This window comes from Salminus brasiliensis, chromosome 1 (assembly GCF_030463535.1).
Source record: "Salminus brasiliensis chromosome 1, fSalBra1.hap2, whole genome shotgun sequence".
In the NCBI taxonomy this organism is placed as follows: Eukaryota; Metazoa; Chordata; class Actinopteri; order Characiformes; family Bryconidae; genus Salminus; species Salminus brasiliensis.
This window is the reverse complement of record NC_132878.1, coordinates 33,214,603-33,232,660: the sequence shown is the minus strand read 5'-3', so window position 1 is coordinate 33,232,660 and position 18,058 is coordinate 33,214,603. Positions and strand designations below refer to the sequence as shown.

The following is an 18,058-nucleotide window of genomic DNA, read 5'->3' as shown; positions in this document are numbered from 1 at the left end:
ATGTTGGGTTATACTGCACAGCACCACGTTTGTCAAAAAAACTAACACAGCAGATCAGCACAAACACCTTGTACCAGCCATCAGTCACAGTAGTGAAAAGGTGATGCTTTGGGCTTGTTTAGCAGACACAGGACCTAGGCACCTTGCGTTGTCATTAAGTCACCCATGAACTCCTTTTTATACCAATTATTCTAGAGTCAAATGCCTGCAACAGGACAATGATCCCAAGCACACCAGCAAATCTACAACAGAATGGCTGGAAAAGAAAAAAAATCAGAGTGTTGTAATGGCCCAGTCAAAGTTCAGATCTGAACTTAAGTGAAATGCTTAAGAGAGCTGTGCATGAATGTCCTCCAAAATTCCTCCAGAACAATGTGAGAGACAGTCATACAGAAAACCGTTACTTCAAGTTACTGCTGCTAGTGGTGGTTCTACAAGCTTGTTTTTCACACATGACCTTTGCACGCAGGCTCATTTTAGTTAAATAAATAATGACACAGTGGAATCTGTTGGGTGGTTTTGTTCCTCTGAGGTTGTATATACCTAATTTTAAGACTGGCTAAAGACCAGATTTTTTTTATGATGTCCTGATATGTAAAACTATAGAATTTAAATAGAATTTAAAGAGCATGTAGTTTGGACACTTGAACATGCTAAGCTTGCAAAGGCTTTTTTGAAATGTATTCTTTTAATTGTTATTATTTATTTATTTATTTATTTATTTATTTATTGGACAAGCTCTCAGCTCTTGACTAACAGGCCTAAGACATGTCACCAATGGCAACAATAGGGACTGTAAGCTAAATCAAACTTCCAAGCTTTATACATTCTCTGACCTTTTACGAACATGGGCTCCTTCAGCTGTCTAAACTGTCTCAATGTCCAAAAGGCAAGGGAGGTCCATAAGAAGATAACCCTAACCCTACCGTTTTCAACCTGTGGTTTTTACAGTGCAGAATGTTAGTAAGAAATGGCAATTCTGGAAATCTGTGGAAAGTGAATTTGAGATCAGGAAAGACCAGGAAAACTCTCAAAGAGAAAATGAACCTGAATTTGAAGTTGCCTGAAAACAGTTGAAAACACTCCTAAGTGTGATTTGAGCCTCAGTTAGCTGGAACACGATCAGTGCTGTGGTGTTTAACCTGCTAGCTAACGTTTCTAAACCTACGAGCCGCCTACTTGTTCAAACACTGTATATATGGTCTATCATTTTACTTTCCTGTTACTTCCAACGCCAGATGCTCGTCTTCACTCCTAGAGTTTTATTATCATTTATTTGGCAATAGCCAAAAGCCGATCTGCACCAAGAGCCCTTCAAGTATGGCTCGGCTCGACCCGCCACCCCTTTAAAATCCATGGAAGACAAGCATCCAGGCTTTTTTCCGTCCTGCACCAAAGTGGTGGAACGATCTTCCCCTGGGTGTTTGAACGGCAGAGTCGCTCGCTGTCTTCAAACCCAGACTGAAGACCCACATATTCAGAGAATACTTGGGTGAATAGTAGAGTACTATGGTCACCTTATTGACTTGTGTTTAGAGGTATCTTTGAACTATTAGTCTATTGAAACTAGCTGAGGTTTTTCTTGGGTAAATAGCGAAGCACTTTTGTAAGTCACTCTGGATAAGAGCGTCTGCTAAATGCCATAAATGTAAATGTAAATGTTGACCAATGTGCTGGTAACACTGTGTACAACTGTATTGTTTTTTTGTTTTTTTCCAATAACGTTATGAAAAGTGGACACTGCTCAACCCTAGTTGGATGTCCTTGACAGACCACACTAATAATTATTATTTTATTATTATGTTATGTCTGCTGTCTTTCATAACATAAAAAAACTAAGCTGAGAATATTGATAAGCGACAGAGTCTGTGTTTACTACTAAAATTCAATGGAAAAAAAAACCCATAATGACAATTGTGCCAAGGGTGCCCAAATGTTTGCACAAGTCTGTACATGTAGTAAGAAATCTCACTCTGATCCTGACCTCAGTAACCAAAATGAAATGACTTTAGAGACGCTTCAAAAAGAGTATCTCTGGTTTTACTAAAAAGTCAGGATTGTTTTTTTTTTCCCCTGAAAGTGTACCAGAACACACACACACACACACACACACACACACACACACACACACAGAGCACCTAGCATGTGTTTGTTCTGCTGACAGACTGCTTATGTAAGACTCATTTGTTCCACACACAAACACACAGAGCACTTCTTTAGGATACACACACCCTTGTGTATATACTCAGAGTCAGCAAGCTTCTGTCTAGGTACACATGCATGGTTTCTCTTTGTTCTTCTCGCGCGCACACACACACACACACACACACACACACACTCTCACTCTACTTTACTTCCTGCATTCTAGTTTCTATTGCTGTCACTTTGCCTTGCTTATGTGTTGTTTGTTTATCTCACTGTTTTCTCAGTGACCCCGACTAAGAAGAATTGTTTATTTGTTTGTTTAGGACGGTGAAGTCCAGGACGGCTCCGAGCTCATCGGGCCGGCAGAACCATTCTCCGACTTCTTGGCCGACAGCCTATCGGACAGCAGCTCTGATGGTGTGTGTGTGTTTGTGTGAGGTTTTAGTACACTGATGTGGTGTTGATGCTGTGCTGGCAATATAGTGGTCATCTTGCTCAGAATCCAACAACAAAAAAAATGCCCAGCAGAGGGCGTTCCCATACCACATCCAGCTCCTCTTGCACTCATAGGAATGCTGTTGGAGGGGATGTTCTTCATGGTTTACTTTCAGTTTACATGGATGTGGAAGGGATTGGTGTTTCTTGATAATCCGTACCTATAATAAGATGATAAACTGACGTGTGTGTGTGTGTGTGTGTGTGTGTATATATGTATGTGTGTATATATACAATTGATATACATATACAATAAGGAACATAAGGATGTATACACTGAACAGGGCTAAGCCCATCAGAGAGAGGTAGGCACACTCATATGCTGCCACCCTAGTTAGCAGATTGTGCCAGTCTCCTATCCGACATGATGGTGGTCTGAATCCTTCCTGTATAGATTGCTGGAGTTGTACATGGGATGGGTCCCCTAATAAAAACAGGCGAATGTTAAAAGGGACTTCCTGGCCAACAATTCTCTGAAAACCATCGTGAACTAGTGTCCAAAAGTCCCTTGACTAATTATATATTTTAATCATTAATTAATAGATTTTTACCTTATATTTACCATTATATTTAAACCTGAACCTGATTAACTCGGTAATTAACTAGGCAAATGCATAAACATACTTGTATGGATCCAGTACTTTTTAAATGAACCATATAAATGGTTCTTAATTTTATTCTTTGCCTGTTTGTTTGTTTACTTTTTTTTTCTGGTTGTTTGTTGTTGTAATGTATGTATTTTATCTTTAAAAGGTAGTTGTCTTTTGCCCCTTGCTCATGTCTATGTCTGAGCCTTTTTTCTTTTACTTTCTCTCCTGTGCAGTCCATAAGGACATTGGTGGAGCGGATGATTTGAACGTTACCAGTCAGTCCGAATATGGAGGTTAGTGTGGGTTTGAATTAAAGCGGATAGGAGCACACAGCAGTAGATTTTCTCCAGCGATCAAGGTGTCAAGCCACTCATTAGACAGTCAAACATTTATCATAAACCTGTAAGTTTTAAGTGATCGGGGCATAACTCTTTGCATAACGCTCTTTGAAACAATGACGTGAAAAAGTAGCTTCTTATCATTGACTGTATGTTTCACACTCCGAACACAGTGAGTGCTGAAGGGAAATGCAAATACATATAGGAGCACTTTGTAGTTCTGAAATTCCAGACTGTTTCTCTGCATATTCTCTGCATACTTTATTACCCTCTTTTCACCATGTTCTTTAATGGTCAGGACCCTCACAGGACCACCACACAATAGGTATGATTTGGGTGGTGGGTCATTCTCAGCACTGCAGTGGCACTGACATGGTGGTTGCTCTGGTATAGGTGGATCAGACTCATAAACTCTCTTGGGTCCTGACCATTGAAAAACAGGGTGAAAGGAGTCTTAAGAAAGTATGCAGAGAAACAGATGGACTACAGTCTGTAATTATAGAACTACAAAGTGCTTCTACAAAAAGTCTGACCAGAAATGTCTGCACACCCCTTTCTCCTTCTCCATGTTTTATTACGTTACAGACTTCTACAATAGACTGAGGTCATTTTTTTGTCACAGAATTCTACACAAAATAGCCCACACTGCTCAATCCTGGTCCTGGAGATCTACCACCCTGCAGAGTTTCAGGAGCAACAAAACATTAGAGTCAGCTGTGTTGGATCTGAACTCTTCAGGGTTGTAGATCACCAGGACCAGGACTGAGCAGCCCTGATTTAGAAAATATGCAATTTACTGACAAAAATAGGCTATGTGTAGGGATCCACACTCTTAGCCTAAGACTTGATTCACTTTTGGCAGCAGTTACAGCTTCAAGGGTTTTGGGAAAGAAGCTATGAGCTTGACACACTTGTTTCTGGACATTTTGGCCCATTTCTCTTGGCATATCCTTGCAAGCTCCATCAGGTTGGATGGGGGGCGTTGATACAGCTTTTCCCACAGATGTTCAATTGGATTCAGGTCTGGGTTCTGGCTGAGCCATTTCGGGACATTCACAGACTTTTTCTGAAGCCACTCCTTTCTTTTCTTGGCTGTGTGCTTTGGGCCATTGTCCTGTTGGAAGGTAAGCCCTTGGTCAAGTCTGAGGTCCAGTTTTTTTTGTTCACGCTGCTAAACATCAACATACTTGCTAGTTCCAAATGTCTTCCATTTATGAATGGTGATGGCCACTGTGCTCTTTGGGTCCTGTAAAGCAGTAGCAATTTTCTGCACCCTTCTCCAGATCTATGCCTTGACACGGTCCTGTTTCTGAGGTGTGCTGTTACTTTCTTTGACCCCATGCACTGTCATACATGGGGCCTTATATAGGCAGGTGTTGGCGATCTCCAATCATGTCCAGTTAATTGAATCTACCACATGGACTCCAGTTATGTTGTAGAAACATCTCAAGCAGTATCAGTGGAAACAAAATGCACCTCAGCTCACTTCTGGGTGTCATATCGAAGGGTGTGCACACTTGTGTACATATGATATTTTACAATTAGATTTGTAATAAATTAGCGTTAATGTCTAAAATCCTGCTTTCACTCTGTCAGTGTGGGATATTTTGTGTAGAATGTTGTGACAAAAATGAAGAATGTAGAATAAATCTAATGTAAAACGTGAAGAGGTTGAAGGGGGTGCACAGACTTTCTGACTTGACTGTATATGGTAAGTGTAGCTGATGTATAGGCAATGAGTGTAGAAAAAAACAAGGGGTATTAATGTTATGGATGATCTGTGTATACATAAAGTATGACTCCTCATTAGCCTGTCATTCTGTTTTCATTTTAAAATGTGCATATTCAAAATTCTGGTCCTTATAATTTATTCAGTAGGATATCAAGGCCAGAAACTAGTACTAGGTGAGGTATACGCTGTCTCTGATTGCTCTATGTTGCAGTGATGATATTATACTGCAAAATGCAACTAAACTTGAAGTGGCCATTAAAGTTGATGTCTTTCTCAGGTCCGTCCAGTGAGAGTGATTTGATTTCCCTGCTGGTTGATGGAGACTCCCTAGCAGAGCTGGACGATGGAATGGCCTCAGGTCGCAGTTCCCCAAACCACCCTGCAGGTGGCAGCTGGCGGGACGTATCCCCCAGCCGGCCAGAGCTAGAGCCCAGCCGGGCTAGCAGGGCGGCGCTGTTCCCCTCTAGCCTCCGCAAGAAGGACTACTTAGAAAAAGCCAGCGAGCAGATTGGATTGGCTGTCCAGAAAGAGGTGGAGCAGGACTTTGCAGCTGCATTTTCCTACTATCGCAGTGGAGTGGATTTACTACTACAAGGAGTCCAAGGTATGCATACACTGATGTTTTCATACTTTCACAGGATTTCACGCATAAACCTTGTATCTCCAAAATAGCAACTTTAAAGGTGAAGTAAAAAAAACAAATTCTCAAGATAACTCTGTGAAAGTCAATGGCAATAGTTTCCTAATGGTGGGTTTTCCTTAAAGTTTAGGTTTAGTTGTACATTATCAGGACTTTTCTGTTTATTCCAATTTGAAGTCTATGGTAACAGCTGGGAAAATTGAGCTCCTGACACAGTGGAAGACTTTTCCAGCCTTCTCCATTGAAAAAACATGATATATATGGTTTACTGTCATCTGTTGAAACACAGCCTAATTACAGTGGCACGCAAAAGTTTGGGCGCCCCTTAGGGTTGGGTGGTATCCACTTTTTCTGTTATACTTCAACTACTGTTATAGTCTTCAAATATTACCGTGGCACACTGTAATAGCTGGGGTAGGGAGTAACACAGATAAAAAAGATGGTTCTATGTTTATGTGACTTCTGTACAATCTCATCCTGCTCCATTTTAAAACCCAAAAATGATCAAAGATAAAGTTTAGTTTGCTCACAGGGTCACAGGCTAAGTGAATCCTGCAGTAACTGTTAAACCGTATGACAACTGCAAATGTTAAACTGCTCTAAATCAGAAGAGAAAAGCTTAGTTAGCCGGATAACAATCTGCTCACCCAAGAACTCTCCAGATACCCCACTTATAAATGTTTAGATGCGGATGGCTCTAATTGACCGATTGCTGTTGGAAGGACAAAGAGCTATGACTGTGAATAGCTAAGCAAGTAATTGATGACTTGATTTCCCAAAGGCGTCAAGTTGATTAATTTTAGGTCGGGGGGATTGTGAATTTGCTGGTATTTAATGTATTTTTCCTTCTAGTGGAATTTACCCTGTGCCACTGGCTGCAACACAAGCCAACCAAAACATGATCAGTGGGAAAGGTCTTCTTATTAAGATTCAGGATTTTTTTTTCTCCCTGTAACCGTACAACCAAAAACCCCTATGTTTATCTTCATCACCTTAGGGCTTGCTTCCAAAATGCATCAGGGCTTGTTTAGATGTTCCTTCAAAATGTCTAATGCTGAATTCTGTGGTGAGGACACCACTGAGGACATGTCCATGTAGAGTGTTTAAAAAGCTTTGAAAATTGCATCACCTAGCCTTCCCAACCAATGCTTATGAACAAGCCCTAACAAGCTCCTTAAGGTCTGTGTTATCTGAGAGCTCTGATCTCTTGGGAAACCTAAACTTTTGCATGGCGCTCTTTCCTTTATTCATTCTACAATTGCATAGAGCACAAGCTATTTTTGGAGATTCATGTGCTATTTAGATCAGGTGTGCCTAAACCTGGGCACATCACTGTTTGTGTATGTGTTACTATACACACGTGTGGCTTTGGGAAAGGGTCCATTTAAGCTGGTTCTTTTCTGGAAGTTAATTTACTATCTGTGCCGAGAAGTCATTAGCTAATGAACAGCATTGTGGTGCCATTAGGACCGCGCTATAGCTGCCATTTGAACCTTGCCTGATGGCTTCTTTGGCATCAGTCTGACACACAAACATGAATACAAACCTTATTGTTCTTAAACCAGTGCCGCACAGTGTTTACCTGGCGCCATCTGAATGCTTTGGCTTGTTTATTTGTGCGTGTTTACTCGTTAATGTGTTTGTGTTTGTTTACGGGGGCGCGGCGGCTCCTGGTGAGAGCAGGTGAGCGAGAGTGGAGTTATTAGAGACGATAAAGCAACTGAAGGCCTCCGTCGCCGCGCCGCTAAACCCTGCAGGGCTGCTTTTGTGAATGGCTTCAGCCGGAGCTTTTAGTACCTGCCAGGCCTCTTTAGCTCTGTGTGTCGCGTAAATAAGAGACAACGGCGGGAGAAATGGAGGAAGTGTGTGATGGCTTTTTGCTGGCTGGCATCCATCCCCCGTTGTTCTGTTGTCATTGCTGGAATTGGTGCTGAGTTGAGAATCTTTTAAAGCAGTCATGTTGGCTGCAAGTGAAATGTATACCCCAAACGTAATGGGTCACTTTCCTTTCCCTTTCAGGGTGTGTTCTGCTTTGTTAATTTCACACTGAAGGATAATGTAGCTGATGTGCACTGGAAGTTTATACCATTTCCAATTATCTTCACTGTATATGAGATGGCACAGATCTCATATCGGACATCTGAGGGAAAAGAAGATTGAATCCGATCTGCTTGCTGCTAAACCTTTATGCAAAATAGGTCACACATCAGTAGCTGTGATGGCAGAGATTTGGGGAACAGTATATTCTATTCAGTTCTATTCTATTCTAATACATTTATTTAGCTCTCTCCACAACATATGTTGTCACAAAGCAGCTTTACACATTTCACACGATTCATACTTTATAATTATTAATCAAGGACATAGTTAACTGTTATTTAGGGCTGATATTGGAGAAGGGCCGATTAGTGTTTTTTTATTTGGGGGGGGGGGGGGGGGGCTGATACTGATTTCCGTTCAGTGCGATCTGTCGAACACTGATACCAATCAAGGGTAGCTGTGTTTGATAGCTCCAGCTGAATATCTACTAATGATTATCGGTTGGGCTTTAGTAAAAGCGACGTGTTAGCTGCATTAGCCTTATAGCTCTAGAACATACACTATACGTCCAAATGTTTGTGAACCCTTCTAATGAATACATTTAGTTACTTTAAGTTGCCCCCATTGCTGACACAGATGTGCAAAATTGGTCTAGTCCCTATAGAAAAGTACTGATAGATTAGGACTTTGGAGCAGATGAACATAAACCTATTGTCACCATGTCTAATGCCAGGTATGGACTAGAGGGGTATAAAGCCCCCGAGCATTGAGCTGTGTTCTCTGGAATGATGGATGGTGCTCCATCCAACACTTTTGAGATGACTTGGGAGGTTGTGGATAAGGTGGGGTAGTAATCATCCAACATCCTGACCTCACTAACACACTTGTTGCTAAATGTAGTCAGATCCTCACAGTAATGTCCCCAAAAATCTAGTAGAAGACCTAGTTCTAGTAGAAGGCGGGAAAAACTCTTTAAAACCCTTGATTTTGGGAGAAACAATGAAGGAACAGGTGTCCCAATACTTTTGTCCATGTAGTGTATTTAAAGAAACTTCAAACACTGAACTCAAACATGTACTTAAAGTAGTGGTTTATATGCTCAACACGTTTATGCTTGTATGTGTGTGTGTGTGTGTGTGTGTGTGTGTGTGTGTGTGTGTGTGTGTGTGTGTGTGTGTGTGTGTGTGTATTAGGTGAGGTGAGTCCGAGCAGGAGAGAGGCTGTGAAGAAGAAGACTGCTGAGTATCTGATGCGTGCTGAGCTAATCTCCAGTACGCACCTAAAAGACAGCATGGGCCAGAACTCCACTCAGAACCGGGTCAGTCCACCAGAAACGCTCAGCGTGTCCACCACTGACCAGTGTATATCTTAATAAGGATACTGATAACCCACAGTTAGCCTTTTTTCCTTTACTTGTATGATGAAATACTGTGTACGTTGGTGCTGTCACTCCACAAAACCTTCTTAACTTAAGTCAGAGTAGGAAGATTTTATTCTGGGTCATTTTGGAGCATTCCTATTGGTTCACTTATCATGACATAGTGTCAAGAACAACTGTCAGATGCAGTTTGTGTCAAAAAGAGGCAAAAAACAAAAATAAAGATACAGTGACTTATCTGTCAGCCCCGAAATATTCATTTTATCATATAGTACGTTTTATACTGCAGAGAACCACTGTTATACAGAACTGAGCAAAAGTACTTCTTATCTGTGTAATAAGTATTCTTTCTCTCCCTCTTGCATATCCCTTTCTCCATCTGCCTCTCTCGCTCTCCCTTTCTTATATCTCTCGTTGTCTATCTCTGTCTCTGTTTCCCTTCTAGGCACTGGCTGCTCAGTGTTGTAAGGGGTCTTGGGGTCAGCAGACTCAGGCTGATGATCTTCACAACTACAGAGTACTAGGGGTCATTGACAAGGTGAGAGCGTCAAATCGTAAATGCATCTGAGATACTTCTTTTATTTCTGTGCTGCAATGGAGAGAGATAGAGAGAGAGAGAGAGCTGCTGCTCCATTCATATTCATTTAGGCAGCACCTTTTCAAGTTTCTCAAGGCATTTATACACACACACACACATGGATAATGGAGATAGCTGATTGATAAAGACTTGAGTTATGTATTTCTGTTTTGTAAACCTGTGTAGCAGTTGATCCCTTATTCTGGACATTGCATTGATATTTAGGGACCACCACGTAAAGGGCTTCTGATTTCTGAACCATTATTTAGGAAATACAGTGCTTTGTAGAATTGTAGCATTTACCGTTTGAATGTCTTGCTTTGTCCACAAAATGAGCAGATCATTTGTTGAATTTTAATACATTGATTGTGGTGTTCCAGGGTAGTTGAATGGCCTTCGTTTGTGCATCCCTGGAGATTTCCTACAAGAGAGGAAATCCAGTTGTATTGGTTGGTTTGTCTGCTCATGTGTTTTGTTCTTCTTATGTTGTTTTAAACCTGCAGGTGCTGCTGGTGATGGACAAGAGAACGCAGGAGATGTTTGTTCTGAAGGTGAGCACCAGCGTGTGGCTGTGAGATCAGCTCCATGCTGCTCCGGAGAATTTCACCCACACGCAAACTGTTAGAAACTGAGATTAGCCTTTATGCTAATAGCATACCTCCATGCTCCAGCATTAGTGAAAATGAAAGTGGTGGACATCACCACTTTGCTCTGGCAAAAGGTGTGTGTGTGTGTGTGTGTGTGTGTGTGTGTGTGTGTGTGTGTGTGTGTGTGTGTGTGTGTGTGTGTGTGTGTGTGTGTGTGATGCCATTATTTGTGGTCTCCTGTGCTCTGGATAGGCTCCAGATGCCAGCTGTTAGCATGGTCACAGATGATGCTAGTGCCCCCCTCCTCACACACATACACTTGCACCACTTTGGCTTTGATGGGTAAATTGTGTGTGAGAGTCCTTGTGAGTGTAATGGGATATCATGAGTTTATGATGCATCAGTAAGAGATGAGAAAATGGTTTAACCCTAATAATAATAATAATAGAAGTAGAAGACAAAATGTAAAAAAAAATGTTTTGTTATTTATTATTATTATTATTATTATTATTATTTTTTTTTACAATATGTTAAATTCAGTATATACATATTTACATATTTAGACGTGCCATATGTAGAGATGGGTTTACTAATTTACGCATAGAAAATCAACCAAATGGGTTATTTCACCAGGGATGACCTTTTGCAAATGACCATGATATAAAAGCAATGTTCTTGCAGATAAATGTATAAAGTTTAAAGCTAGTCCAGTGCACCTTTTAGGTCTCAGATAATAGCCAGTAAGAAATGTTAGATGTTTCCAGAGGGATGAATAGAAGTGGATGCATTTCATTTCATTTATTGTTCTTAAAACCATAATATTGAGTAATATAATTTGCCAATGTTGTAATATTATTTGATAATATTAAATGCTCAGTGCAATATAACAAAAATACATAAGAAAAATGGAATTAAAATAAGAAACAGTTGAAATAAGATGCAAAGACAGTCGAACAGTAGGAACAATGCTAAGGAAATTCATTTAAATAAAATTGGTATAATAAATAAAATTTTGTATATAAAGGCTATATAAAGGCGGTCTAGTAGTAGTGAATGAGATCTAAATGTATCTATTGCTCTGTAATATATTTTATGCATATGTAATATGTTCTTATCATATATAAAATAACTTGTATGTTTAGGTTAAAGCTGTTTATCTTTTTTAGGGGCTAAGAAAGAGTAGCGAGTGTGGACGTGTGAAGAAGACTGTTATTCCGCGGGCAGTGCCCAACATGGTGCGACTCAGGAAGTTCATCGTCTCAGAGGACTCTGTCTTTCTGTTGCTGCAGTACGCCGAGGGTAGGTCTCCCACATGCACTTAACATCTGGATTAATAGTTAATCAAAGCTTCATACGTTCCACTTCAAAAAGCAGGAGAATATGATTTCATAAGGCATTATAATAAGAGCTAATATAGTGCTCTGTTTGTTCTAATATTAGGACGGTGTATCTGTGTAGTTGGGAAGCTGTAAGGTGTGTGTTTGGAAGCACATCAAACAGGCTGCATTAGCTACCTTAGGAGGAGCTCACTTTTTCTCCCGATGTAACAAACTGGTACCGAACCATGGGGTCCAAACCGTGGTGTGAACCAAGCCATAACTTTTGTGTACCGTTCCACCACTATTCAAAAGTGATGGATTGCATTTATAAGGTGACCCCCCCACCAATCGAATCTTACTCCACATGTCTCTGGTGCCCTCCCCTCTCTCTTCTCTTCCCAGTCTTCTTTCAGCAGCTCTCTGCCCTGTATAAGCTGTAACTCCGCCTCAGTCTCTCTCTTCCTCGTCTGTCTCTGTCAGCTCTCTCTGCTCTCAGCGTCTCCAGCCGTTTTCAGCCAGTTAGCCTTTTGGCTCTCTCAGTTGAGTGTTTATTGAGAGCCACCCCCCCCCACGTCTATTTCCTTGGCTCGTCATGACAAGTACTCTCTCTTTCTTTCTGACACACGCTCCCTCCCTCGTTCAAACACACACACACGCACACGCGAACACACACAAGCTCTCGCTCGTCTCTCTCTGTCCTTGTTAAGCTTGTGTCACAGGTCATTATCTATGGTAGCAGGTGCTGCTCTGGATCATTAACTAAGCTAACACCTGCGTCTCCTTATTCTCCGCTGTGCGTGTATGTGTGTGGGTGGGTGTGTGTTTGTGAGTGTGTGTGCGCACACCGACACATCTGTGTTCAGGGTTGTGTTTATATTGGAATGAATACACCACTTAATCTCAGAGCCATTTGTGCGACATCATGTGCCTGTGTTAATAAGTTGCCTGAAACCTCTCAAGTAGCCTAAAGCGCCGCTTCTTATCACCGCTGGAGTGTGTGTGTGTGTGTGTATGTGCGCGTGTGTGTGTGGGGGGGGGGGCTTGCCAAGTGCAGTTTAATTGTGCTGATTTTGTCTGTTCTCAGTTTATTGCAGATCCCTTTTGTTTACTTGAACAGAAGTTCATGTTCTTTGTTACAGTCATTATTAACCAACCCACCATCATCATTACCCGTGTTTCAAAAGGTTCTTAAGGTGAGAGGGGAAAATATTGAGGGCGGTAGAACCCCCCCCCCCCCAACCTCCGCTCTGGATTTGGCTGCTGAAGAGCACTCAGAGTGAAACTGAGAGAAACCTCAGTGTTAAGTTAACTTTGCCTGTTGCCAGTTTCTTAGTGAATTGTCCATTCCACCTTAAGTGGTGCAGCAATTATATTTTGGACAGGCTCCAGAATGTAGCAGCTGTAACACTTAAGGTGAAATAAGAGTTGTAACACTGTTTGTTGCAAAAATTAATAAAGAAATAAAGAAATAAATGTTGAACTAATTAAATTATTGTCCTGTGCATTTCAGCTGTAACAGACAAGTAAACATTGAAGTCATGTCTGGAGGCAACCAGGTCATCACCTGCTCATTACCTGCCCAATACCACCACTACATTAAAGCATGGTGGTGGCAGCATCATGATGAGGGGGTGTTTTCAGCGGCTGGGACAGGGAGACTGTTCAGGGTTGATGGAAAGTTTAGGTAATGGAGAAAAGTACAAAGGTATTCTTAATGAAAACCTGATCCCGAGTGCTCAGGACCACAGACTCAGCCAAAGGTTCACCTTCCACACAGAGGTGGCTTGTGAAAGTCCTTGAGTGGCCCAGACAGTGCCCAGACTTCTCCAAATTCAGGTGCGCAAACCTGGTGACGTCATCAATCGCTGTCAAAGGTGCTTCAACTACTTAGTAAAGGGTCTGAATACTTATGTCAATGCAATATTTGTCTCATGGCTGCAGAATGTTGGGAACACAACACAAGGTTTAGCACAAGGTTGCTACATAATGTGTAAAAAGTGAAAAGATCTGAAGATTACATTCTGGAGCCTGTACAGAACTGCCACACCATTTAAGCTGGACTGGAAACCTTTCAATAAGCAGTCAGCAAATGAGAAGTGCCTGAGTGACTGAGCTTCATCTCCACTTTGCTTTGTAAGCTGATCATTCGGCTGTTGTCTTTTTCCACCCATCTTCAGTCTTTCCAAAAAAAAAAAAGGGTAGACATGCAAAGTTGTAGCTGGGGGTGTGGTGTTCATGCTGTAGCTACAAGGGTGTGACATGATTTTCTTTATTTTTTATTTTTTCCCCTCCAAACCATTCTTAAACAGCCAGACTTGAAGAAATGGCATCAGTTTAACGTGTTCTCAGATAACCTTCGGCACAGAGAACCACCCCAAGTACTTTTAGTGCTGAGGCAGGAATGTTGAGATCAATACCACTGTGTTTTGAGCTGAAAACAGTCCAAACACACGCAGATATCGGATTGGGGAGTTTTGGGCTGCTGACCCGAGTGACATTAGCGGAGCCCGATTGGCTGCTTTTTTGTTTGTTTGTTTGCTTTGTTCGTAGACTGGAATAATTTGGGCTGCAGCGGTGTCATTATCTTAGCAGTGAAGAGCCAATTCATTCTGTTAACACAGCAGATGTTACCCTCCAATCACTCACAACACAGCTGTGTGAGAGTGTGTGTGGGGTGGGTGTGGGGCGTGTGTGTGTGTGTGGGGTGTGTGTGCATTTAGGCTTGCAATCTGTTAGAAACGAGATGGTATCATTTAAAAACCCTGGCTCTTTACATTATAGTGACCTTTTTCGTTCTGCAAGTGCGCTTTGGTGATTTGCCTTACCCAGCATTCTCCTCTATTGATATCTGCTGCCTAGTTTAGTACAACTGCTTCTTTTAACTTGGCTTTAAAGCGATAATTTGGCAAAATTCAGGGCTGCACATTTTCCCCTTTTACCTCAGATATAGTGGATCAGCCCAGGCATAGTTGGTGACATTTTTTCCCCCCACTGGATTGCCAAAGCTAATGCAATTTAGAGGTAGTTGAAGATTGTTTATTACCAATTAGCATCCTGACATCAAGACATATGCAGGTCTGTTTGACTTGACTTAACAGCTCTATGCTGTGTGTGATGATTTTGGACAGTGCTAATGTGGCGTTACTCCAAGACTCCATTACTTGTTATCTACGTTAGCCTCAACATTCAGGTGCAAAACTAAAGACTAAACACTGGCTGGACACATTAAGCACACTGTGCAAACATTCACAAGACATGCTAGAAAGCAAGTGAACCATTGGTATTTACTAAGCTGTAGCTCCATCTTAAGCAGCAGTTACCTCTGCAAAATATTTTCTGTAGCTGCAAAAATATTGAACTGTTCCTTACTGCATATGTGTTTTAGCTAATCAGTGTTTCCAAGATGCCTTTTCAGGTCATGCGACAGCATCTCGATGGGGTTAAAGTAAGGACTCTGACTTGTGTGCTTTGGGTCATTGTCTTGTTGCAGCACCCACAGTCTCCTGAGCTCGAGGTCATGGACTGCTGCCCTTATATCTTCCTGTAAACTGTTGATACATCTGAATTCATGTTCTCACGATAATCTCACAGCATCCAGGCCCTGAAACTGCCAACGAACTGCCAACCATGAAGCCCACTTCACCATGCCTCGCAGTTGGGATAATGTTTTGATGTTTGTGTGCGGTGTTCTGTTTCCTCCAATCATGACTGTGGGTTTCTGCTAAAAATGTTACCTTTTGTCCCCTCTGTCCATAAAACATTGTCCCAGAAACATGAACCTTTAAGGAGCATTTGTTGTTCCAAAATACTTGGATACCTATTTCCATCTCTCCTTTTTGTCTCCTCTCTCTAGGAGGTAAACTGTGGTCTCATATCACCAAGTATCTCCATCAGGGCACTCCAGAAGAGAGCTTTGATATCCCCTTCATCCAGAAGTCCCACACGGCGACCGTACGCTGTGCTGAGCGTCTTGACCCAGCCTTGGCCAGTTCAGACAGTGCTGGTTCTCAGCCCAGCATGGAGCTCCAGGAGGAGGAGGAGGAAGAGGATGATGGGACTGCTTCACATGGCCTTCCACAACTGAGCACCCTGAGCCTGGGGGATAGCAGCTTGCAGGCCCCTCCACCAGACTCCGCAGACACATCTGAGGAAGAGTGCACAAACAGCTACCTGACGCTATGCAACGAATATGAACAGGTAGGGGTGTAAAGGTGTATCGATCTGCACTACCAAAAATATTATTATTATTATTATTATTATTATTATTATCTGGGTTTGAATCACGTAATTCCATTGACCGCATAGGTTTAAATAAAAATGATACATAATTAAGCTTAATGAAAATAATTCTCAGATATATTTTAAAAGAAGACAAAAAGAATCAAACTGAGATGAGAATCCTAAAGAATCATTAAATCACACCCTGTAGTAAAATCAAATCAGACTCCCTAAAGAATCATGTAATTGTCATTGCAGCTTTTTAGGAAGATATTTAATCAATAGTCATAGTTTCTTTAAACAAATCCCGAAGGGTCTCCTAATGAATCAATGAATCACTTCTTACAGAACTGTACTTGAATTGATTCATTGTGTATGCAGGAGAAGGTGGAACCCGAATCTCTGGGTGACGAGGAGGAGGAGGAGGATGCCGAAGAGGCAGAGGAAGACTCCCTTGTCACTGGGGGCGAGGGTTCCGGCATTGCCGTAGCACCGCCCAAGTTGTCTCGCACGCGTTCTTTGCTAAGCGGTGACAGCTTGTGCTCTCCGATCACAACACAGGAACTGCGTTTCTTCACGGAGGAGGAGGACCTTACTGACCCACACACTCTGGACTCTCTGGACCAGTCCAAGCGCTCGCCCATGGAACTGTTCCGCATCGACAGCAAAGACAGTGCCGACCTCTCCCGAGCCCTGTTCTCCACCTCAGACCTGGGCTCGGAGGTCACGGAGGACCCTCTGGAGGTGGGTGAAGTCGTGGAGGTCAAAGGTCATGTGACAGACCTCTGGCGCTTTGAAGGCGATCGAGGTTCCAATGAGTCTGTGCCAGTGATCTCGTTTAAGGATGCCATGGTGGAGGACGAGGGGCGGCCACCGGACCTTTTGGTCAACCTTCCCGTAGTCAGAGGGGTCGCGGGGGTCACCGTGGACGATTTGGAGGAGGAGCTTGTGGCGGCTGGCGTGGCTTTTGCGGTAGAAGCAAAGCCCTCGCCGAAATTCGGCAAACCAGACGTGCTGCAGCTGGGAGAGGAGGCGGGACTGGACCTGTCAGTCAAGGTGAATGATAATGTTGATGGCCTTGCCTTCTCCAGTTTTCATAAAGAATCGAATGCCGATGGGTTTGATCAGAAAGTCCCTCCTATTCACGGTACTGCCGAGCCTCACTCACTTTCGAGCTCTCATTCTCCCTCCAACTCACTCACTCCATTACCACAGTTCTCTGATCTGCTGCACTCCACCGACCCCAGGACTGAGTCCGGCTCAACCCAGCTGCAACTACTGTCTGGACAGACGGGGTCCGAGGTCCCGGAGATCATGGGGCCCCGGGTGGAGAGGGAAGGCCGGAGCGTTACAGAACTGTTCCGAGAGCTGGACGAGCTGGCTGAGGTGGCGCTTCACACGCACATCCCGGAGGCGCTGGTGAGGAGCTGGGCCGTGGACATGCTGCTGGCCGTGGACGCTCTCCATCAGGAGGGCATTATCTGCAGAGACCTTAACCCTAACAACATACTGCTGGATCACAGAGGTACGCACATACTCCTCTTGCCTTGACCTTGGTATGGAGCTTGATAATAGACTTGCACACGTGACCGATAGAGTGGGGCACAAAATATGCACATTTAAAAAGTATTTGAGCATAATTTTGGATAATAACCTACACATCTTATGCTGTATCATGTTACAAATGAAAACATAACATAGCACCAAATGTTTAAGTGTCAATGTAACAAGTTAACACAGGGTTAGTTGTGACTGACTAATGGGATAATTTAAGCACGCATTCATTCAGTACATTCCTCAAAAGAAACATAATTAGAAAAAAGAGGCCATGTCAAAGTTCTTACAGACCAAAAAGGAAGTATAGATATAAATATCCAATAGAATTTTATGAACAACTATCTATTTCATGCTAAATGAATTAAAGACTAAAGTCTAAACAAAATAATATTCAAACAGTTTTCAAAGGCTTGTGGGCTTCTCACATTGTTCAGTTTGGGGG

The 18,058-nt window shown here is 42.4% G+C and overlaps 1 protein-coding gene across 1 annotated transcript in view; it reads left to right on the top strand.

The window, feature by feature from the left end:
- Positions 1 to 18,058, top strand: part of rps6kc1 (ribosomal protein S6 kinase polypeptide 1) — a 48,485-nt gene that overhangs the window by 12,289 nt on the left and 18,138 nt on the right. Inside the window, exons 5-13 of the mRNA XM_072695397.1 lie at positions 2,469 to 2,562; positions 3,464 to 3,523; positions 5,578 to 5,904; positions 9,174 to 9,298; positions 9,804 to 9,896; positions 10,439 to 10,486; positions 11,689 to 11,821; positions 15,695 to 16,038; positions 16,441 to 17,584. Of these exons, the coding sequence (XP_072551498.1) occupies positions 2,469 to 2,562; positions 3,464 to 3,523; positions 5,578 to 5,904; positions 9,174 to 9,298; positions 9,804 to 9,896; positions 10,439 to 10,486; positions 11,689 to 11,821; positions 15,695 to 16,038; positions 16,441 to 17,584 (2,368 nt within the window). The remainder of the gene's footprint in view (positions 1 to 2,468; positions 2,563 to 3,463; positions 3,524 to 5,577; positions 5,905 to 9,173; positions 9,299 to 9,803; positions 9,897 to 10,438; positions 10,487 to 11,688; positions 11,822 to 15,694; positions 16,039 to 16,440; positions 17,585 to 18,058) is intronic.